The sequence below is a fragment of the Pristiophorus japonicus genome, chromosome 16 (assembly GCF_044704955.1).
Source record: "Pristiophorus japonicus isolate sPriJap1 chromosome 16, sPriJap1.hap1, whole genome shotgun sequence".
Lineage (NCBI taxonomy): Eukaryota > Metazoa > Chordata > Chondrichthyes > Pristiophoridae > Pristiophorus > Pristiophorus japonicus.
Genome location: NC_091992.1, coordinates 61,999,794 through 62,024,650, shown reverse-complemented (window position 1 = coordinate 62,024,650; position 24,857 = coordinate 61,999,794). Strand labels below are relative to the sequence as shown.

The window sequence follows — 24,857 nt, the reverse complement described above, 5'->3', positions numbered from 1 at the left end:
GTGTCAGACGATCAGGCTGACGCTGAAGCCATGCCCCCGCCCCCCTGTAGATCGCATGAAAGGGCCCATGCTGCAAGACTCTTATGTCAGGAGCTCATCAATGAGCGCTTTACTGGAAAGAATGTTGGTGGTAATTACAAGGCTGACACACTGCTGGATGTGCAGATCATACATCAATGGTGGGCATGACCTTGGTGACAGTTAAAGTTTAAGTTGATTGAAGTTAAGTGTAATTATACCCTTTGATGTTAAGGAATCACCAGTGTGTAATGGTGCAGCTATCTGAGCCAATGCACAATAAGGTTATGTTAAATAAAAAATATTTCAACCGAACATTTGTCTGAAACCATGAGTATATCTGTAAAAACCAAGCCTTCCCCCCGTCCCCTCACACCTCCGCTTCTCCTCTCCATCTCTACCCCTTCCCTTTCCTTTCCTGACTCCAAGCCGCCTGGCCGAGGAGGTCCTCAGGCGATGCTTCATGGACAGGGGGTGGGGGGAGTGGGGTGTGACGGCCGAAGCGCTGCTTGGACGGATACGGGAGAGGACGGTCCCAAGGTGGGAACGTGCTCCGAGCCAGAAGCAAGATGTTGCTCCTGGCTCTCATGTATGGTTGGCAATGGCACCTTGGGGTGCAGTGCCACGCTCCGGGATCACTGGGAGCCCTCTGCCACCAGTGTTCCTGGCTACCAGCTCCAGGGCCTCCTCCATCCCTTCCATGTTATATATTTGTTGGACAAAAACTCGGTGCCAATTATGTTCTTGGTGCTTAGTAGGCTTTTTGCTGCTGGTGAATTTCCCTCGTGCCTCTCGCAACAGCCAAACAAGCACACACCACAGCCACACATGCTTACAGTCCCTCTCAGCTCCCTCTCTCTCTGTCTCTTCTTCACATATCACAATGACCCATGACCTCCTCAATCGCGGGAATCGAGCATTGCCATGCCATTGCCAAGGATGGCGACACTTTACGGCAGAAGGTCAGAGAGATTTAACACTAACGTCCAATTCATATCGCTCGCAGTAACGTCCAATTTCAAAACTGCAGACTAGGGGCTTTGAGAATGGACGACAAGCCGACGATCTGAAAACCCATTTTTACCGCCCATGACGTAAATACCACCCATTTTTGGGCGATCTGCACAAAAGTGTCAAATCTAGCCCATTGTCTTTTATGTCACTGTTCAGTCCTGGCCAGTAAACGGATTCTCTGGCACGTCGAAGACTGCTCTCGACACCAGTGTGAGCAGCATGAAGTCGCTGACGAATGTCGGATCTCAGGGATTTTGGTTTGACACAGCGGTAGCCTTTGAAGACTATGTCATCCTCGTGAGTTCGTTACAAACTTTGAAGTTTGCCTGCGTTTCAGGCGGGCATTCGTGTGTGTTTTCTGGCCATCCCGTTATGATTTGTTGTATGACCAGTTGTAGTGTGGAGTCGCTTGCAGTTGCGCATTGTACGGTAGTCAGTCCTTGTTTGGAGAGTGGGAGAAAGTCCATCATGTAGATGCATTCCACTGCAATTTCTGTCGGTGATCTCCACGTTTTCAAGGTATGCGCACAAGAGAGTGTTTGCTAAGTATACTTCTTTTCCTCGTTGATACTTTATTTTGACGTCATATTGTTTGAGCCGAACAAGCAGACGTTGTAGTGGCTTGGGTGCTGCAGATAACGGCTTGCGTCGTATAGCAACCAAAGGCTTAGGGTGTGTCCATAGCATTATCTTGTGGCTATATACATATTGATGGTTTCGTTCTATTCCGAAGACTTGAGCGAGCAGCTTCTTTTCGATTTGAGACTATCACGTTTCTGCTGGAGTGAGCGCTCGGCTCGCGTATGCAATTGGTTGTCCCTGTTGCAGAAGGACGAACCCCAGACCCTTGCTCGAAGCATCTCCTTGACCTTCGGTTGCAAGTTTGTGGTCAAAGTACCTGAGCACCGGAGAATCTGTCACGCGTTGTTTGATAGCTTCAAACGCTTTGTCTTGTTCTTCAGTCCATTTCCAGACCATGTCTTTATGAGTAAGCCGTTGCAGAGCTCGCTGAGGTCTGAAACATTGGCCAAGAATTTTGCGAGGTACTTTGTCATGCCGACAAATCGTTGTACACCTGCGACATCCTGCGGTTCCTGCATTTCATTGATTGCGACCACTTTGCTTGGGTCGGCTTTGAATCCATCACTATACAGTATGTATCCCATGTATTTAATTTGGGAGCTCTTGTATTCGTGCTTATCGAAGTTTAGTTTGATGGTTCGCTCTCTGCATCTCTACATGAATCTGCTTAAGTTTGCGTCATGATCGTGATTGGCCTCTTTAAGTGTCTCACTCACCGCATCCAGTGATCAAGATATCATCTGCAATTTTGTAGACTCCATCTAGACCCTCGAGGTTCTGGTCTAGCTTCTGCTGGAAGATTTCCGGGACAGGACTGATGCCAAATGGCATTCTATTATATCGATATTGTCCCCATGGAGTCTGGAAGGTCGTGAGGTAGGAGGACTCTGTGTCTAGTTCACATTGCAAGAAACCCTCCTTGCAGTCGGCTTTAGTGAAGACCTTTACATTTGACATCTGTGGCAAGCTGTCACAGGAAGTGGATAGTGTCCACGTTTCAGGGCATTGTTCAGATGTTGAGGGGCGATACACACTCGTATTTTTTAATTTGGTTTTTGTACAGACACTAGACTGGATACCCAGTCTGTCAGTTCAATAACTTTCGTAATGACTTGCCGATTTTCCAAACGATCGCGTTCCTCTTTTAGCGTTTGTTTGATCGCTATTGGTATCCGTCTGGGTGGCATTACAGCTGGTGTCGCTAATTCATTAAGTTCAAGGTGAACGGTCCCTGGCATGTGTCCACGTCCCTTAAACACATCCGGATACGCATTGTTGACATCAGTTTTTGATGCTAGCGAGACGTTTGCCTTGTTCGTAGTTTGCGATTCGCATGGTTCATTTACCACCATGATATTCTGATGCTGCACTTTTATCAGTTGCAGCTGTTGAGCAGTGTATGAGCCAATCAGTGGTGCACTTTGACCCTCAATGATCACAAAGGGCACAACATACTTTTGCTTGTTCTTTGTATTTTCCAGTGGCACATTACAAGTCCCTGGAATGGTTGCATGGTTGTCATATAGTGACAGTGTTGTCTTAGATTCTTTTACCTTTAAGCCTTTAGGTAAGTATCTAAGAGGTAACACATTGAATGTGGCCCCACAATCTATTTGCATTTTTACCATTTGACCTTTAATGGAGAAGGTAGCCGTAATCTTGTTTGGATACTTTCTGTCAGCTTTGTCCTTGATTGCGCAATCAACGTTACCAAGCATCTTTACAGTCATAAATTCAAAATCAGTTATAACTCTCTTCATATAGTGTATGAACTTTTGGCTTGCCCTTATATTTAGGGTTATGTGTAGACTTCTGCCTCGATCCATTCTGCCTACACTTTTGAGAAAAGTGAATTAGTTTGCCTCAACTTGTGCAGGTCTTCCCACAATGCTTCCCAAATAGTTTTTGACAGCTCATGTCTTTTGCCACAATATCTGCAATTGTTCGTGAACTCTTTTTCTGTGAATTCTTTCTTTGTGGGTTGGGGTTTCTGATTGACAGCTTTGGCATCTTCAGAGTCTGTTTTAGTAAGCTTCGTGAATTTCATTTGTGCAACTGTGGCCTCTAGCTTTCCAGAGCATCACACATTTATCAAGTGTTAGGCTTGATTCTTGCAACAGCCTCTTACGCAGAGTGTTATCAGATATTCCACAGACTATGCGGTCTCTGATGAAATCATCACTCAAATTGCCGAAATCACATGACGATGCTAGCTCTCTCACTTTCACGAGATATCTGTCAAACTGATCATCCCCTTGTACACAGTGGTTAAACTGGTACCGTTCATAGATGATGTTGGTTTTACCTTTACAGTGCTCTTCCCAGAGCTTCAAAATGATCTCAGTTTCCTACTTGTCTTCCTCTGATTTGTAGGGAAGATTATTGTGGATATCGAGGGCATCGCTTCCAATGGCAGTGATAAACTTTGCGACCCTAACTCTATCTGGCTTTTCCACAATATTCGTGATAATTTCATAGCTGTCCCACAGATGTTTGAATTGCCCGTCACCTGCAATGGAGGTGGGAGAGGAATGTGCATGGGAGTTGGCACCATGGTGGTCATGATTGCTCGCTACAGTTTAGGACTTTGAGTTTGTCACACACATGTATACAGTTCAAATACCCAGAGGACTAGAACAAGTCTAATAGTAAAATATTGTGGCCATGTAATTGTAGAAATACTTTTTCAATCGAGGCTCTATCATAACTGATGCCATTTTAAGTTTACATTACTAATGCCTCTAGATTATTTTACAAGTTTATGACTATTTATCACCCTTCACGGATCCACGCCCAGTGGAGGAACCATGCTCTGCACTGCACTGCTTAGTGTCGATTTCGATCGGCTTGAAAAAGACTTAGAGTTCCAATATTTCCGTGGTAGAGGTGTTCGACGAAAGATCGGAAGTCTCTGCTTCTGACACCATGTATTTTATCGTCTCTTGAACACTCTTAGTTCAGCTTAACTCTATTTACTTGGGAGATTTCAGACAGCGATGTGGAGCTTTACGATGGCATTCCTACACAGACCCTCTTTCTCAATACTAGAGGGCGCTATACAGTATATCGATACCGTCTAGCTGGAGGGCGCTATACAGTATATCGATACCTCCGAGCTAGAGGGTGCTATGCAGTATATCGATACCTCCTAGCTAGAGGGCGCTATACAGTATATCGATACCGCCTAGCTGGAGGGCACTATACAGTATATCGCTACCTCCTAGCTAGAGGACGCTATACAGTATATCGATACCGCCTAGCTGGAGGGCGCTATACAGTATATCGATACCTCCTAGCTAGAGGGCGCTATACAGTATATCGATACCGCCTAGCTGGAGGGCGCTATACAGTATATCGATACTGCCTAGCTAGAGGACGCTATACAGTATATCATACCGCCTAGCTGGAGGGCGCTATACAGTATATCGATACCTCCTAGCTGGAGGACGCTATACAGTATATCGATACCTCCTAGCCAGAGGACGCTATACAGTATATCGACACTTCCTAGCTGGAGGGCGCTATACAGTATATCGATACTTCCTAGCTGGAGGGCGCTATACAGTATATCGATACCTCCTAGCTAGAGGGCGCTATACAGTATATCGATACCTCCTAGCTAGAGGGCGCTATACATTATCTCGTTACAAAGGGAAAGAGAGAGGAGAGGGGGCGGGGAAAAATACTAAACACAAAGAGAAATGACAAGGAAATAACAGTTGGATGATTTCAGTCAAATAAAAGAAAGAAGCAATAAAGGAATGAAGGAAAGAATGTGTGAATAGCTGAGACAGAAAGAAAGATTTGCATTTATATAGTGCCTTTCACGATCTCAGGAAGCCCCAAAGCGCCTTACAACTTTGAAGTGCTGTCACTGTTGTAATGTATGAAATGTGGTGGCCAAATTGTGCACAGCAAGCTCCCACACATAGCAATGCGATAATGACCGGATAATCTGTTTTTGTTGTGTTGATTGAGGGATAAATATTGGCCCCAGGACACCGGGGATAACTCCCCTGCTTTTCATTGAAAAAGTGCCCTGGGATCTGTTATGTTCCCCAGAAAGAGCGGACGGGGCCTTGTTTTAACGTCTCCTCTGGACACGGGCTACTTCATAGACTCGGGAGAACCTTTATCATTGCCATGCCTTTATCATTGAAATTTTAGCCCCGATTTGCTTCTAACCTGTAAATGCGGCAACCAGGTGGGAGCCCGGTCACAGCGGTTCCGATGGTTTGGCTAGGACCCTGATACCATCTTGGTGGCCATCAGTGTCACACCCGCTCAAGATAATGCTCACTGAACATGGGCGTTGCACAGTGGCAAATGGCCGGGCCCAGCATCAGTTAAAGGGTTGACTGGAAGCAGGGCTGACTATTTTATTTTGCAAGCTTTGTGGATCACCTTGCTTGCTCTCCCTGTACCTTCTCTAGAATTCGCAGCCCCTTTGTGAATGCCCTTTATCACCAGCTGCCCAGCCCTCCCCGTTAATGAGCTGGTGCAGGCCTAAGTTCTGCGCCCCACCAGAGTTCCCGCCCACCCAAAATGCCGAGCTGCTGATCAGCGCTCAAAACGTGCCAGTGAATGTAATCGAGGGCCACCCATCCAAATGACCACTGCCAGCGCGATGTAAGCCCAACACCGAAACCGGGCCTGAGATTGGGAATTGTATGTAAATAGTTGCCGACTGGGGCCTGCAGCATATTGGCTCTGTTACTAGTCATCATCATAGGCGGTCCCTCGTATCGAGGATGACTTCACAGATGTTTCAATGAAGGACCGAATATTCCAGTCCTGAACAACATGTTGAAGGGTGGAAGATGCCTGTGCGTGGATTTTTTTAACGTGTAGTGGCCATTGCACCCCAACCACCACACGGGCTTGACAGAGCTAGGTCTTGGTCCAGTGGCAAGGGTTAACCAGGACGACTGGAGACCAGCTCTGCTGCACGGACCTAGTGTGCGTACATATCGCAGTGTGGGCTGGCCCGTGCTGCCCCTGGGCCCTCGGCTCTTCTGGGCCCCAAACTCACGCCTCTCCTGGGCCCCAATCATGTCCCTCTACAATCTCTCACCGCTCCTGCGCCTCGGCCTTGCCGCTCTTGCTGTACCTGCCCACGCTCCAATCACCGACCTGGGTTATGGTGACGTCCAGTCCAGTCGCCCTCTTCACAGCCATCGCCCTCCTGCACCAGCTCGCGCTGTACCTTGAAGTGGTACGCTTCTGCACGCTGCTGCTTTGAAGGCCCCGACCTGCTGATGGTCCTCGCCGGTCGGGTCACCCCGCCGAATGCTGAGTCGGACCTCCGCACACACGCTAACACCAGTATTCCTCTCTCGCATGCAACTCCAAACGCTCTACCTGATGTCACTAGTACCTCTAATCCCGAGACCAGAAGTGATAATCCAGTAAAGCGTCAGTTCAAATCCCACCAGGGCAATTTGAGAATTTGAATTCAGTTTAAAAATCAGTAACAGTCAATTAAAGTGACCATGAATCTGTCAGATTGTTGTAAATACCCAACTGGTTCAGTGATGTGCTTTAGTGGAAGAAAGCCTCTTGTCCTCACTCAGCCTGGCCTGTATGTGACTCAACTCCCACATCAACATGGTTGACGTGGGAGTGACCGAGCAAACTACTAATTTTTAGGGCAACTAGGGATGGACAATAAACGCCAGTGCCACCCACATCCCGAGATTGAATATTAATAACCCATGTTGTTGCAGGCCCTGGCCACCAGCAGCGCTGTGAAAAGAGTTTCCGAAGTCTCTTTGGCCACTCTGTCAACTCTTGCTTATCAAAAAAATCTTTTTATCTCCTAACCTTGGGCAACAGCACAGAAAATGTATTAATGATTTTTTTTAAAACCGTATCGATTCTAGTTTTCCTCCAGGATCAGTGACCAGGAGTTCAAAGCTCCAAATGATGTGGCAGAAGTAACCAGGGAGTCTGGTCAGAAAGCTCCTCAGCTAATCTATTGCAGTCAAACAAGGCAGCTTCTCCCGTCCAAGAGATGCGGAAGGAGTTCAGCAGTAAAGCAGGGGTTTATGATTTACAGGACTGACTAAATGCAGCCATGGGCTTTAATCAAAAGTCATTCATCAGCGCAAACCTGGCTACATGGCATTGATCATTCGATAACGAGCTTTGGCAGCCTGAGTATTTGATGGCCAACAGCCATCATGCAAAAACCCAGCACACAGCTGTACCTTATGGAAATATATCGGCCGTTCCTTCATCGTCGCTGGGTCAAAATCCTGGACTTCCCTCCCTAACAGCACTGTGGGAGCACCTTCACCACACGGACTGCAGCAGTTCAAGAAGGCGGCTCACCACCACCTTCTCAAGGGGCAATTAGGGATGGGCAATAAATGCCGGCCTTGCCAACAACGCCCACATCCCAGGAACAAAAATAAATAAATGTAAAAACGCAGCAGACAACTGTGTAATAACACGGCCGATTTATGTTTGGATGTCAAAATTTTCTCATCACAGCCAAGCAATTTATCGATTCAGTCGCTCTTAGCCAGCCTGACTGTCAAAATATTCCATTGAGCAAAACTGCAATACAATGCCCTTCCCCTCCCCCGACTCCTGGGGCAACTCGCAAGGTCATTGCAAGGGTCAAAAATCAGAGCGTTATTGGAAAAGGGTCTGGTGGGGAAACGGTAGAAAGGTACCGAACCCTTGGTTAAATTCTGAGCTTTTATGCCTGCACGTAGAGAGCTTTATTGGCCGGGAAATGTTTTGAGCCAAAATTGTCTGTGTATCATGCCGGATGAATTGAGATGAGCAAGTTGCGGCAAGGATGTAACTGAGCACGTGCCACTGCGTCGATTTGTGACCTTTGGGTGGCCGAAGGGGGAGAGTGCGCTGACTGGTTCCACTGCCCAATCCGGCGGCAAAGGGGCCTCGCCAATTTAACCCAGCGAGTGCGTGACGGAGCTGCCGCATAAAGTGACTACACTTCACTGGTACTTCGTTGGCTGTGGAGCTTTGAGATTTTGTGACAATTGCTACATAGATGTAACTGTTTTCTTTCTTGTTTCATATCCATGAGACATACTCAGGAACAGACCAGGCTGCCCTGTTTAAAATGCTGATCAAGCAGAGAAATTCCAAAATCCCTACTCCTTCATTATTTATAGAAACATAGAAAATAGGAGCAGTAGTCGGCCATTCGGCCCTTCTAGTCTGCTCCGCCATTCAATATGATCATGGCTGATCCTCTATCGCAACACCATATTCCCACTTTTTCCCCATACCCCTTGATGCCTTTTGTTTCTAGAAATCTATCTATCTCCCTCTTAAATATATTCAGTGACTTGACCTCCACAGCCTTCTGTGGTAGAGAATTCCACACATTCACCACCCTCTGAGTGAAAACATTTCTCCTCATCTCGGTCCTAAATTTCCTACCCCGTATCCTGAGACTGTGACCCCTTGTTCTAGACTTCCCAGCCAGGGAAAACATCCTCCCCGCATCCAGTCTATCCAACCCAGTCAGAATTTTTTATGTTTCAATGAGATCCCCTCTCATTCTTCTAAACTCTAGTGAATACAGGCCTAGTCGACCCAATCTCTCCTCATATGATAGTCCTGCCATCCCAGGAATCAGTCTGGTGAACCTTCACTGCACTTCCTCTATGGCAAGTATATCCTTTCTTAGGTAAGGAGACCAAAACTGCACACACTACTCCACCAAGGCCCTGTATAAGTGTAATAAGACATCCTTGCTCCTGTACTCAAATCCTCTTGCAATGAAGGCCAACATACCATTTGCCTTCCTAATTGCTTGCTGCACCGGCATGTTTGCTTTCAATGACTGGTGTACAAGAACACCCAGATCCCTCTGTACATCGACACTTCCCAAGCCATCACCATTTAAATAATACTTTATCCTACCAAAATGGGTAACTTCACATTTATCCAATTATACTGCATCTGCCATGTGTTTGCCCATTCACTCAACCGATTTAAATCGCCTTGCAGCATCGTTGTATTCTCCTCACAACTCACAATCCCACCTAGTTTTGTGTCGTCAGCAAACTTGGAAATATTACATTTGGTTCCCTCATCCAAATCATTTATATAAATTGTGAATAGCTGGGGCCCAAGCACTGATCCCTGTGGTACCCCACTAGACACTGCCCGCCACCCCAAAAAAGACCCGTTTATTCCTACTCTCTGTTTCCTGTCAGTTAATCAATTTTCAATCCATGGCAATACATTTAAGAATCAAAGTGCTGGTCTTTCATCTAAAATCCATGTCAAGTGTCTGTTTGTCCAGAATACGCTTGTCGTGCTACAGTGGGAGCGTTACTGTGCTCGAGGGATGAGCTTAACCTGGATGATGAGCCTTGTCTTGTCCTGTCTTGTGTTAAAATGTGAATGTCTGATATTAACTCCATATTTCTTTTCCCCTCCAGGACTCTATGCGGTTGAACCAATACCAGCTGAAGACTGAAATCGGAAAGGTAATGCTCCATCTGGGAGGTTAGCCGTTCAAAGTCAATCCCAACCCAGCAGCATGAGATGAAAACCTTCTCTCCCTCATCGTCAGTGATGGTGCATTCTCGTCTTTACATAATCCAGGCTAAGTGTCAGCTGTGGCTCAGTGGGCAGCACACTCGCCTCTGAGTCAGAAGGTTGTGGGTTCAAGTCCCACTCCAGGGACTTGAGCACATAAATCTAGGCTGACACTCCAGTACAGTACTGAGGGAGTGCTGCACTGTCAGAGGTGCCAGCTTTCAGATGAGATGTTAAACCGAGACCCTGTCTGCGCTCTCATGTGGATCTAAAAGATCCCATGGCACTATTTCGAAGAAGATCAGGGGAGTTATCCCTGGTGTCCTGGCCAATATGTATCCCTCAACCAAACTAACAAAAACAGGTTATCTGGTCATTATCACATTGCTGTTTGTGGGAGCTTGCTGTGCGTAAATTGGCTGCCGCGTTTCCCACATTACAACAGTGACTACGCTCCAAAAGTACTTCATTGGCTGTAAAGCGCTTTGGTCGTGAAAGGCGCTATATAAATGCAAGTCTTTCTATAAGTAGGGTTGATGTTTACAGATTTCTAAGCGTCTTTCTGCTCCCCACTTCAAGGGTATTGGTTGCTATTGTTTTCTTCAATGACTGACTAATCTGGGCTCTGATTCGTTGACAGGGCTCCTATGGTGTTGTGAAGTTGGCGTACAATGAGAATGACGACAAGCATTATGTGAGTAAACTTGGCCTTCACTTCTTGTGTTGGCAATGGAGGTTTGTCCTTTGGTGACAGCCAATGGCTGATGCTACAGGCATTCTCATGAGTAATACATTTGGAGAAAGATGGCTGGGTCGATGTTCACTGCCCTCGCCTGGCATTAACAGGCCGGTACCTGGGGTCAGCAGCCTCATCGCCTTGGTAACACCGGCGGGTGTCCAAATCTCCTGCCTGTTTCAGGTGATAGGACCCTTTTAATATAGAAATCAGGGTGCTATGACATAAATAGGACCTCAGTTGGCACTTTTCTCACTCCGACCTGTGCCAAGAGTGACGGAGGAGAAGAGGGCCGTTAACAGTAAGTGTTGTCGAGTGATGATTGTAGGCACCCGGGGAGCAGGAGTGTAGGTAAATCTGGAAAAACTGTTTGCACTGCTGGGCGAGTCAGTCAATAGAGTGCATCGACGTAAAATCATCACCAAAGGAATGGAGCAAGAGGTTGCTGACATTTTCCAACGCACAGAGCTGCTACGATGTGTTTTCAGTGACCATATGGAATGTGGGCACAGTAGCTTTGCCCAGCTGATGGGATTGGGATCTGGAATCACGAGCAACAAAGACTTTTCATACATCACTCAGAGAGCCAAGGGACAGGCTTGGAAAGGACAGCGATCTCACTGGGTTCAGTCGCTTTTAATCCAGCAATTCTGGGGCCTTCCTGAGGCACAGGTCCCACTGGGCCTATCGGGTGGTGAGTTGGGTGGGGGAGGGGCATCAGGAAAAGGGAGGGGGCAACATGAACCTTTCAACAGTTGTAATGAGCAGGGTGGTTAAGGGGGAACCAGTGGATGTGGTGCATTTGGATTTCCAGAAGGCATTTGATAAGTTTCCACATAAGAGGTTACTGCACAAGATAAAAGTTCACGGGGTTGGGGGTAATATATTAGCATGGATAGAGGATTGGCTAACTAGCAGAAAACAGAGAGTCGGGATAAATGGGTCATTTTCCGGTTGGCAACCGGTAACGAGTGGGATGCCACAGGGATCGGTGCTGGGGCCTCAACTATTTACAATCTATATTAATGACTTGGATGAAGGACCGAGTGTAATGTAGCCAAGTTTGCTGATGATACAAAGATGGGTGGGAAAGCAAATTGTGAGGAGGACACAAAAAATCTGCAAAGGGATATAGACAGGCTAAGTGAGTGGGCAAAAAATTTGGCAGATGGAGTTTAATGTGGGAAAGTGTGGGAAAGAGGTTATCCACTTTGGCAGAAAAAATAGAAAAGCAAATTATAATTTAAATGGAGAAAAATTGCAAAGTGCTGCAGTACAGAGGGACCTGGGGATTCTTGTGCATGACACACAAAAAGTTAGTATGCAGGTACAGCAAGTGATCAGGAAGGCAAATGGAATGTTGGCCTTTATTGCAAGAGGGATAGAGTATAAAAGCAGAGAAGTCCTGCTACAACTTTACAGGATATTGGTGAGGCCACACCTGGAGTACTGCGTACAGTTTTGGTCTCCGTATTTAAGGAAGCATATACTTGCATTGGAGACTGTTCAGAGAAGGTTCACTCGGTTGATTCCGGAAATGAGGGGGTTGACTTATGAGGATAGGTTGAGTAGGTTGGGTTTATACTCATTGGAGTTCAGAAGAATGAGAGATGATCTTATTGAAACATATAAGATAATGAGGGGGCTCGACAAGGTGGATGCAGAGAGGATATTTCCACTACAGGGGAACTAGGATTAAAGGACATAGTCTCACAATAAGGGGCCGCTCATTTAAAACTGAGATGAGGAGGAATTTCTTCTCTCAGATGGTTGTAAATCTATGGAATTCTCTGCCCCAAAGAGCTGTGGAGGCTGTGTCATTGAATATATTTAAGGCAGAGATAGACAGATTTTTGAGCGATAAGGGAGTCAAGGGTTATGGGGAGCGAGCAAGGAAGTGGAACTGAGTCCATGATCAGATCAGCCATGAACTTATTGAATGTCGGAGCAAGCTCGAGGGGCCAGGTGGCCTACTCCTGCTCCTATTTCTTATGTTCTTAACAGGTCCCTCCTCAGCTATTGTCCTGAGAATAGTCTTGGCATTCCCGTATGTCAAAACCAGGGTCAGATTTTCCTGCTCCTGCTTCTGGGCGCATTGGATCATGAATCGTGTCAGTACCTTCTTCCCAATTATGTCAGAACTGGTAACCCGTTTTTGGCAAAGGAGGGGAGTCCCGAGATGGGAGCTCCTCCTCCTGACAGGGTTTCATTAGCTTTGTCAACCTTTTTTGTGTTATAAACAACCTGCAGACCTCCCGTGGAGTTGACGGTGTTGTCAAATGATATACTGCTGGGTGAGACTGGGGGCATTGTATTGTGTGATGCCTGATGTATTATTCTGCTGCTAAGCTGGAGCTGAGGGTAAACAGCTCGTCCCTATAAAGCCACAAGCTGTAGTTACTCTTAATAGGCAGCTCCTCAAGGTCATTAAAGGTACACCCACTCACAAACTCACTCACACACACTCACTCACACACACTCACTCACATACACACACTCACTCACATACACACACTCACTCACACAAACACACACACACTCACTCAGTATCACACACTCACTCACTCACACACACGCACACAGACACACACACACACACTCACTCACTATCACACACTCACACGGACACACACATACACTCACTCACTCACACACACTTTCTCACACTCACAGATATCAGCCAGCAGTGGAACAGTCACCCAGCCCATCTGAGAGGTAACCCGATAGGTCCCCCTCTATGACTGTCCAATTCCCAAACTGTGTAAACCTGGTGTGCACTGTCTGTGTACCCTCCTATAAACACCGTGCCACACCGCCGCACCAGGGTTTAAAACGGCCTAGCATCGCGCAATTCAAAGAACTAGCGAAGATATGTTTGTGTGGTAAGGTATAAATGTAAGTGGTTGTTTTAACTCTCGATGTTTTCTGTGTAGTTTTGGAATGGTGTTTTGATGAAAGCAAGGTGAGGCAGTTTGGCTCAGGTGAGGGTGTCTGAGGGAGGTGTGGGCTGGAACCTTCGACACATTTCTTTCCCGGAGGGGCAGATGCAGCATTCCCCCTGACGGCACTAACACCTGCTATCGAAGGGGGCTGACACAGGCTGTTCCCCAGCAGAACAGGGCAGCAGCTAAACTGGCAGCCACAGTAATTACACAGCATGACTCTTTTGTCTGCCAATATTAGAGATTGTTAAAAGACAATATTTGTTTTCCCTACAAGCATGCAATCAAACACAGAGGGCTCAGAATAAAGTAAATATTCTGAGGGAAGAATATTGCTCTAAATGCTTGTTGCCTGACAAGTGATATTTCTTTCATCTCCATTTCTGATTAAATCTCCCTATTGTTAGCTTTCTGTTTTATCAGTAGATGGTTAATCTCCATCGAATGTTCCTTCCCTCTACATGCACTGCACCTCAGGGAGGGTTATACCAGCCTCGGAGGGGAGCGAGGGAGCAGCACAGATTCACCAGAATTATACTGGGGCCGAGAGGGTTAAATTATGAGGACAGGTTGCATAATCTTGAGTTTAGAGGGTTGAGGAGAAATCTAATCGAGGGTTTAAAATGATGAAGTGCTTCAATCGGATAGGAACAGGTGGGTGAAGCAAGAACCAGGCGACATAATCTTAAAATTCGAGCTAGGCCATTTGCGAGAGAATTGAGGAAGCACTTTTTCACACAAAGGCTGGTGGAAATATAGACCCCCTCCCCCCCCCACCCCGCAAAAGGCTGTGGACATTTTCAAGCAAGATCGATAGATGGATAAGGGTATCAAGAGATATGGAGGTAAGGCAAGATAAATGGAGCTGATGTACAGATCTGCCGTGATATAATGGTGCACTTATTCTGATCGGGGAACAATTTCAGCGCCATTGAATACTACATGCAGCAAAAACAGTTCTTTGGGCCCAAACACATAAGAACAGTGAGCCAATACCTAACTGTCAAAGTGGTAAATGCCCAGAAGGATTGAGGGTGCTGATCAGATAAGAACTTGCAATTTAAAATAGCTAATTTCCTTGACAGGCAGAGAATCCATATATCACGTCAGTGATGCGATCCATTTATAAGCAATCGTACTGAGTGATTGCTGCTTTTAGGGCCCATCCATAATGGCACCTTTTCAAAGGGAAAAATCTTTAAATGAAGCACATTAAAACGTGATAAAGGGGACCAAGTTCATTCTGTCGATGGTATGAAAGCTGTGAGAATGGTACAGCGGGTGGGAGGGCCAGGGTTTCACTGTGACAGCACAGTTCCTGCTGCTTTATCCTGGCCTTTGACACATCCAGACTTGACCATTCCAACATTCTCCTGTCCAGCCTCCCATCCTCCACACTCGACAAACTTCAACTCATCCACAACTGAGCTGTTGCTCGAATCATAAGAACATAAGAAATAGGAGCAGGAGTAGGCCACCTGGCCCCTCGAGCCTGCTCCGCCATTCAATGAGATCACGGACTCAGCTCCACTTCCCTGCCCACTCCCCATAACCCTTCACTCCCCTATCGCTCAAAAATCTGTCTATATCCACCTTAAATATATTCAATGACCCAGCCTCCACAGCTCTCCAGGGCAGAGAATTCCATAGATTTACAACCCTCAGAGAGAAGAAATTCCTCCTCGTTTCCATTTAACCCCTAGTTGTAGATTGCCCCAGTGGAATCCTGTCCCCCATTATCCCTGTCCCTGCTGACTGACGTCGGCTCCTCGCCCTGCAATGCCTCTGATTTAAAGTTCTCACCTTTGGGTTTAACTCAGCTCCTGCTCCTGCCCTTCCCTATCTCTTTATGGCCCTCCTTGAAACCCACCTCTTTGACCAGGTGTTTGCTCAACCCTCCTAATATTTCCTTCTTTGATTCAGACTTCATTTTCTCCTGCTTTTGCCTGTGTGAAGCGCATTGGGATATTCTTCGCCGTTAAAGGCATTACATAAATGTTCGACCTTGTTGTTTTATGTCTATAAAATACCGTTCGGATGAGATGTTAAACCGAGGCCCCGTCTGCTCTCTCAGGTGGATGTAAAAGATCCCACGGCACTATTTCGAAGAAGAGCAGGGGAGTTATTCCCGGTGTCCTGGGGTCAATATTTATCCCTCAATCAGCATAACAAAAAACAGACTATCTGGTCATTATCACATTGCTGTTTGTGGGAGCTTGCTGTACACAAATTGGCTGCCGCATTTCCCACATTACAACAGTGACCACACTCCAAAAGTACTTCATTGGCTGTAAAGCGCTTTGAGACGTCCGGTGGTTGTGAAAGGCGCTATATAAATGCAAGTCATTCTCTTTCCATCTTTAGCTGAACTGGAGCTGGGCTGCCTAAAGCAACAATAACATCAGAACTCATGTGACTGCATGTGATCTCACATGTGCTCGGGTACAGCCGTGCATGGTATGGCCAGAGCACGGTATGTGGGAGCGTCCTGAGCTAAAGGATGTCCAGGGGCCAAGGTATGGCGGCCAGCACCTGCTGCTTTGTGGTGTGGGAGGTAACTGCTCCCAGTGTTCCTGCACCAAGGCCTGAAACCCATGAGGTACCCAGCATGCCGTAACGCGTAGGCTGCGAGCACAAGCTGTGTGACAGGCCCATCGCGCATCTCGGCTCCCCTTCAAGCAGGCTCCTATTGCAGCTGAAAGCAAGCGCTCTACTCGGAGCTCCTTCACGGCAAGTGAGCCCAAGGTGGGCAGAGGAAACATTACAAGGACACCCTCAAAGCCTCCCTGATAATGTGCGACATCCCCACCAACACCTGGGAGTCCCTGGCCAAAGACCGCCCTAAGTGGAGGAAGTGCATCCGGGAGGGCGCTGAGCACCTCGAGTCTCAACGCCGGGAGCATGCAGAAATCAAGCGCAGGCAGCGGAAAGAGCATGCGGCAAACCAGTCCCACCCACCCTTACCCTCAACGACTGTCTGTCCCACCTGTGACAGGAACTGTAATTCCCGTATTGGACTGTTCAGCCACCTAAGAACTCATTTTAAGAGTGGAAGCAAGTCTTCCTCGATTCCGAGGGACTGCCTATGATGGTGGCCCCCGTGAGCATCATCATCATCATCATAGGCGGTCCCTCAAATGAGGATGACTTGCTTCCACATGATGTTGCAATGAAGGACCCAATGTTCCAGTCCTGAACTCCAATTGAGGGGGTGGAAGATGCTCGTGCGTGGGGTGACCGTTGCACACCAGCCACCACACAGGCTTGACAGAGCTAGGTCTCGGACCAGTGGCAAGGGTTAACCAGGACGACTGGAGACCAGCTCTGCTGCACGGACCCAGTGCGCGTACATATCACAGTGTGGACTGGCCCGTGCTGCCCTTGGGCCCTCGCCTCTTCTGGGCCCCGTACCCTCATTCGCCGCACCTCCGCCCACGGTGTTCCAGGGCCCGGCGCTCCAGCTTTATTTATAGCCCCGACCTGCGGTGGTGTTCTCACACAGGTCGGGGCGGCACCCCGAGCACCCTGCAGTGGGCAGCAAAGGGGAAGCCACATCACGGGCAACGAGCATTCCTGCCCTCCGCAGCCGCTGGGCTTTCCCTGGCGGACGAGTGGGAGAATCCTCACGGAAATTCAGCCCCTGCCTGCTGAGGAGGCGATGCTGGCCTGATTGAGCCCCGTTGTCTCTGAGTGGGGAGCCCTGCTGTGTTTATGATAAACCGATCTCTCGACTCCCAGCATCAAAGTTTACTCGCTGTTTGAACCAGGCAAACGAGTTCATTGGGAAATTACTTGCCGATAGTTGTCCTTTTGTGTGAATGATTTGCATACGGAAGTGCTTGAAATCCCTAACAGCTTGTCTGGATAGAATTCCGTGCGAGCATATCCATGTCTTGTGCCTTTGATCACAAGTCACTGAGAGCACTGTCTTCAAAGTGATTGAGCGATGTAACATGTTCGCACTGGGCCCTACAGACTTGTGGAGGGTGGAATCTGGTAGGCGAGCCAGGAGAGCGCTGGAGCAGTGCAGCCTGGAACAGAGGGCCCTCTCATTACTTCCCGTGTGCGCTCCTTTTAAATCCGCTGCACGGCGTCCCTTCCAGCTTGCGAGCGGCCAAGTGCCCACGCACCTTTGGGGGAATCTTGGTCTGGAGGTAACAAGGGCGTGTATGAGGGTTACAGCAAAAGACGACTGAGCAGAGGTTGGAGACAGGCGATGTTACGGAGGTGGGAGTAGGCGGTCTTGGCCATGGAGAGGGAATGGGACCTTGCTTCAAGTCGCAGATTCCAGGATGAGGTGGGAGGGCCCGAGCTCCCACCCATCTACACACGGCCAGTGTTGGGCGTGAGGGCTTTGGGCGTTTCACATCGCCGGAGATCAACCCTCATTCGGCTCTCGGCCGAACATAAACAGAGGTACACCCTCCCCCGTCTCCAGTACCTCCCTGAGATCCCGGCGGGAGTAGGTCCCACCTGGCGATGCAGGCCGGGATCGAGGCTTGGGCCCCCATGGGAGGGGGCCAAATCTGTTTTTAATAATTAACAGCAGCCCACTTAGAAAGAGGGGTGATGTCATCGAATCATAGCATGGTAGAGTATAGCAGGAGGACATTCGACCCATCGAGCCTGCTCTTTCGAAGCGCGATCCCGTTAGTCCCACTCCCCCCGCTCTTTCCCCGTATCCCTGCAATTGTTTCTCCTGCAAGTATTTATCCAATTCCCCGTTTGAAGGCTCCTATTGAATCTGTATTCACCTCCCTGTCAAGCAACACGTTCCAAATCCTCACCACACCACAAGTAACCAGCGTCAAAAAGTTTCCCCTCGTGTCGCCTCAGCGCCGCACTCCTGCCCCGGGAGCACCTCTCCAAGGACGCGGAGCACGTGAGACGGCGCGATAAAAGTCCCGGCCTGGAAGTTTACCGAGCCCGATTGGGGCGCGGGGCAATTTTGGCCCCTATGTAACTCCACCCCTTAGCCAACCCCGTAAGCTGATGGGGAAAGGGACGGTCAGGTTCCCACCCCTCCCCCCCCGACACCAAATGCCCACGTCTCCTGCCTTGCCCCTTGACCCCCAGGAGCGTGGTCAGTGGCCGCAGTGCATAAGCGAGTCCCTTGTGGATCCTCGGGCCTGGATATGGTTCATGCATTGACCTAAGGCCCATGCAACTCTACCCATATTTACTGTCTGCATTGTCTGATTGCTTGGTGAAAGCTTTGTTCTAATATTCAATAAGAGATTCGATTCGGTAATGTGAGTAATAGTCGTTGGTGCTAACTGTGCTCCTCCCTCTCTCCAGGCCATGAAGGTGCTTTCGAAGAAGAAGATAATGAAACAGTATGGATTTCCACGTAAGTGAGCTCTGGATCAGTTCCCACATTCCCATCAGCTTGGTTATTTAAATTATATTCTATGCAGATAAAATCTGTCAAATTCCAGGCATTTGTTTTTTTAGATGACAGCACTTAGCCCGCACGTGGGCCGGTGCCACACAGTAGGATCAATGCGCCTTTCCTGTGATCACAGAGAGCGGGCGATCAATCCCTGCTCATACCTGGCGCTCAGTGGGAGGAGCCGCTTGTTTATGGCAGGTCCGCCAATAATGTCAAGTCCTGCTGCTGGCAATCTGATAACCGTGGCCAACACCAGCAACATGAGCGCACACTACTGGGTCTCACCGCGGGTAACCAGACTCACCACGGGTAACCAGACTCACAGCCGGTAACCAGACTCACCGCGGGTAACCAGACTCACCACGGGTAACCAGACTCACCGCCGGTAACCAGACTCACCGCGGGTAACCAGACTCACCGCGGGTAACCAGACTCACCGCCCGTAACCAGACTCACCGCGGGTAACCAGACTCACCGCGGGTAACCAGACTCACCGCCCGTAACCAGACTCACCGCCGGTAACCAGACTCACCACGGGTAATCAGACTCACTGTCCATAACCAGACTCACCGCCTGAACCAGTCTCACTGCCAGTAGCATCACTAAAAAACAGGTTATCTGGTCATTATCACATTGCTGTTTGTGGGAGCTTGCTGTGCACAAATTGGCTGCCACGTTTCCCACATTACAACAGTGACTACACTCCAAAAGTACTTAATTGGCTATAAAGTGCTTTGAGACGTCTGGTGGCCGTAAAAGGCGCTATACAAATGCAAGTCCTTCTTGTCTGTTTGACGGTGAGAAGCCAGTCCTTTCTAAATCTCAGGGAGACCCTGGAGTAATGTTTGGATTAGGTAGCACCATTCAGAATTTTTAACGTGTATTTTATGTGTTTCCTTTATGAGAGGTGTTAATGTTAATGGAACACTTTCACCGGGAGTGGCTTTAAATTCCTCGCTCTGTGATCTGCTTATCAACGTGGCAATGTTGGCGAATGCAATCAGCTCACACATGCTCACCATTCTAGCTCTCAGACTGGCAGCTGCCTGAAGGTTAAACTTTAAACATTGCACATCAAGCTGTGGAATGACAATCTGCCCCACAATCACCCCAACAACAGCACATCGGGCCACAAGTGTGCTGCCATTACTGAATCGCACAGTGCCAGGCGAGCGGTAATAGCTTGGAAAACTTTCATCTTAACATAATCTCCATGACAGGATATTTAAAGTGGATGTGACAGCGATGAAAAGGAAAATGGTGCCGCGTTTAAGTCAGCATAGAGAGTCCTTCGAAACGAGGATGACTTGCGTCCACACCATAAAAGGGATGAGTTCACAGGTGTTTCAATGAAGGACCTAATATTCCAGGTCCCGAACGACATATTGAAGGGTGGAAGATGCCTGTGCGTGGATTTTTTTAACGTGGGATGGCTGTTGCACACCAGCCACCACACGGGCTTGACAGAGCTAGGTCTTGGTCCAGTGGCAAGGGTTAACCAAGATGACTGGAGAAATATAGAAATTAGGTGCAGGAGCAGGCCATTCGGCCCTTCGAGCCTGCACCGCTATTCAATAAGATCATGGCTGATCATTCAACCTCAGTACCCCTTTCCTGCTTTCTCTCCATACCCCTTGATCCCTTTGGCCATAAGGGCCAGATCTAACTCCCTCTTGAATATATCTCACGAACTGGCCTCAACAACGCTCTGCGGTAGGGTATTCCGCAGGTTAACCCTCTGAGTGAAGAAGTTTCTCCTCATCTCAGTCCTAAATGGCTTACCCCTTATTCTTAGACTGTGACCCCTGGTTCTGGAACTCCCTAGCAACGGGAATATTCTTCCTGCCTCTAATCTGTCCAATCCCATCAGAATTTTATATGTTTCTATGAGATCCCCTCTCATTCTTCTAAACTCCAGTAGATACAAGCCCAGTTGATCCAGTCTCTCTTCATATGTCAGTCCTGCCATCCCAGGAATCAGTCCGGTGAACCTTCGCTGTACTCCCTCAATAGTAAGAACGTCCTTCCTTAGATTAGGAGCTCAAAACTGAACACAATATTCCAGGTGCGGCCTCACCAAGGCCCTGTACAACTGCAGTAAGACCTCCCTGCTCCTATACTCAAATCCTCTCGCTATGAAGGCCAACATGCCATTTGCCTTCTTCACCGCCTGCTGTTCCTGCATGCCTATCTTCAATGACTGATGTACCATGACACCCAGGTCTCATTGCACCTCCCCTTTTCCTAATCTGTCACCATTCAGATAATATTCTGTCTTCCTGTTTTTGCCACCAAAGTGGATAACCTCACATTTATCCACATTATACTGCATCTGCCATGCATTTGCCCACTCACCTACCCTGTCCAAGTCACCCTGCAGCCTCTTAGCATCCTCCTCACAGCTCACACCACCACCCAGTTTAGTGTCATCTGCAAACTTGGAGATATTACACTCAATTTCTTCATCTAATTCATTGTTGTATATTGTAAATAGCTGGGGTCCCAGCACTGAACCCTGCGGCACCTCACTGGTCAGCGGCACCTCACTGACCAGCTCTGCTGCATAGAACGAGCTTGAGTGCACACACATATCAAAGTGTGGGCTGGCCCGTGCTGCCCCTGGGCCCTCGCCTCTTCTGGGCTCGAATGCACGCCACTCCTGGGCCCCAGTCACTTCCTTCTATAAACTCTTGCCACTCCTTCGCCCCTCCTGCTGTGCCTGCCCGCACTGCAATCAGCGACCTGGCTTCGCAGCCGTCGCCCTACTGTCGCAGCATGCACTGCTCCCTGCAGTGGCCCCGGCCTGCTGATGGTCTTGCAGGCTGGGACCGTGCCAATTTCCGACCCAGCCACCGCACGCTGCTCCCTCCAATGGCCCCAGCATCTAAGGTGGGGCTAACGACTCGCCAGCAGCGCTCCACGCCCAGGATTTCACCCCAGTGTGGGAAATAAAAGCTCGGCATTGGCACAGGGGGAGGGAATGGTGCTTTCGATGTTGGCAGCTGAGCACAAAAAATGAAATGCTCGGGTTAAAAATGAAACCAAATGTTGCAGGTTTAGGCAACACCTTTTGTGGAATGCCGTCTGTCTGGATTTTGGAAAGATTTGAGATAATTTGACGGTTTAATTGACCTGTCCCACACCCACAGCGAGTATGTTGCTATAAATATCAAGACATAAGGCATCACATTGGGGAGCAAGGATTACGAAATTGGCTCGTGTTTCCGCTCACAGTCCTGAATTGCCCTGTCCAATGTCTGTAAGCTGGTAATGTTTGTAGCACCACACTGTGGATGTGGACATATTGTGTACTGCAAGTGCAGGGTTAATAATAAACAGATCCAGGCAGATTCCGGAGACATCCGAGAGAGCTGCCTGCCATGTTAGGGAGCTGTGTGTGCTATGCTCTGTGAAGATATCACATTTGGCGACGGAAGATGAGATTTTTCAGATGATTTAAAGCTTAAATTTTGTTGGTGAAGGATTCAGCCAGCCAACAGAGAGACTTTGGAAGTTTCTGTCTTTGGAAATTGCTACAAATATCCGAGGTAAAATACAGCACACGGTGTGAACTGCTAGAGATTAAAATGGCAGGTGTAATCGGACATTTGGGGGAATATAGGCACGACCGGGAATGTTTTAAAGTGTATGTGGATCGGCTAGAATTGTATTTCATTGCAAATAACATAATTGAAGTTCCAGACAATGCAGTCCAGAATCGGGCTATGTTGGAACGTAAGAGAGCGATCTTCTTATCGGAGGCAGGTCTGGCATTATACGAAACCCTTGTACATTTGCTTGTGCCTGACGAGCCAAAGGACACAACGCTTAAAGAGATTTTAACGACGCTGGAGCAGCACTATAACCCCAAACCGTTAGAAATTTCTGAAAGTTATCGTTTCGGGATTTGGAATCAAAAGGCTGATGAAAGTATCAGTGATTACATCATTGCATTAAAAAAGCAATCGATGCACTATAATTTTGGAAACTTTCAAAACCGAGCATTACGGGATCGTTTTGTTTGTGGGGTGAAAAATAATGCGTTCAGAAGGAAGTTATTGACGACGGATGACTTGACTTTTGAGATTGCTTGTCAGACAACGAGGTCGGTGAGCATGGCCAAACAATATTCCCGAGAATTAAATAATGATTATGGTCGTCAGTCAACCAAGGTAAATCACCTGCAGGTTCAAAGTAAAAGACGAGCATGGCCCAAAGTCTCAGAAACTAGAAATTCTAACAGAGCATCGAAGTCGTGCTATAGGTGCCTGGGACAACACATTGCTCAAAGTTGTCCATACGTGAAGGCAGAGTGTTTCTTCTGCAGAAAGACTGGGCGTCTTGCGAAGGCATGCCGACTGAACGGTAAACCAGCTTCCAAAGCTATGAGTCCAGCATTCAAAGCTATGAGTAGAAATCCCAAGAGACTACATAGCATGGAAGAACAACAACAGGACAAGGAGATGTTAGAGTTACACGTCATCAGGAGCACGAGGTTAACGGACAGCGATTCGGAAAGCATCAAAATCCACAAATATGGTGCGGGATTCAAGATACCAATGGAAATTGACACGGGTGCATCCGTGAGTGTAATACCGGAGTCACTATATCGCGACAAATTGCGTGATTTTCAACTGGAGAAATCCAAGATAGAGCTGCGAGGCTACTCGGGAGAGAAAATTCCTGTGGCAGGTTGTATCACCGTACCGGTGAATTATAAAGATCAATTTCAGAACTTGCCTCTAATAGTAGTGAAAGGAGACAATCGGCCTTACTAGGAAGAAATTGGTTGAGCTCACTGAAGCTGGATTGGAGTAAGATTTTCTGTGTGGAAGTGAGATTTTCAGCAACGGATGAGGTTATCAAGCAGTATCCGAAGGTGTTCTGTGAAACGGGCAGTCCGATCCAAGGCTTCAAGGCGAGTGTCAGGGTACGCTAGATCGGTTTACTACAAGCCACGTTCCGTACCATATGCACTCAAGGAGAAAGTTGAGCAAGAACTCAAATGACTGGAGACTGAGAACATTATTTGTAAGATAGATCGATGTAATTGAGCTACACTCATTGTTGTTGTACCTAAGTCTGATGGTGAGGTAAGATTGTGTGGTGATTATAAAGTAACCGTAAACCAGGTTCTAGAGGGTAATGTCCCCAATACATTGCCGAATATAGAAGATTTGTTCACAACACTGACAGGTGGTCAGATCTTCTCAAAACTGGATCTTACGAATGCCTACTTACAGCTTGAACTAGATGAGGAGTCCAAGTCATGTTTGACTATAAATACTCATCTCGGCCTATATCAATTTAATAGGCTACCGTTTGGAGTGTCTTCCGCCTCTGCCATATTCCAAGGGGTGATGAACCAGATTTTGCAAGGTATTGAAGGGGTAGTATGTTATTTGGATGACATACTAATTTCAGCACCAAATAGGCAAATTCATAATAACATATTGAATTAAGTCATCAAACGGCTAGAGATGCACAGAGTACGAGTGTCTGCTCGCAAGTGTGAGTGATTTTAAAACTCAGTGGAGTACTTAGGGTACAGAGTAGACAAAGATGGTTTACATCCAACCATGGAAAAATTGGATGCAATTAGAAATGTACCCACTCCCAGGAATGTCACTGAACTTCGTTCATT

At 47.7% G+C, this 24,857-nt stretch overlaps 1 protein-coding gene across 2 annotated transcripts in view; it reads left to right on the top strand.

The window, feature by feature from the left end:
* camkk1a (calcium/calmodulin-dependent protein kinase kinase 1, alpha a) overlaps positions 1 to 24,857 on the top strand; it is a 271,224-nt gene that overhangs the window by 113,278 nt on the left and 133,089 nt on the right. For both annotated transcript variants that reach the window (XM_070857382.1, XM_070857383.1), the window contains 3 exons: positions 10,044 to 10,091; positions 10,784 to 10,837; positions 19,120 to 19,171. In XM_070857382.1, coding sequence (XP_070713483.1) covers positions 10,044 to 10,091; positions 10,784 to 10,837; positions 19,120 to 19,171 — 154 coding nt within the window. The remainder of the gene's footprint in view (positions 1 to 10,043; positions 10,092 to 10,783; positions 10,838 to 19,119; positions 19,172 to 24,857) is intronic.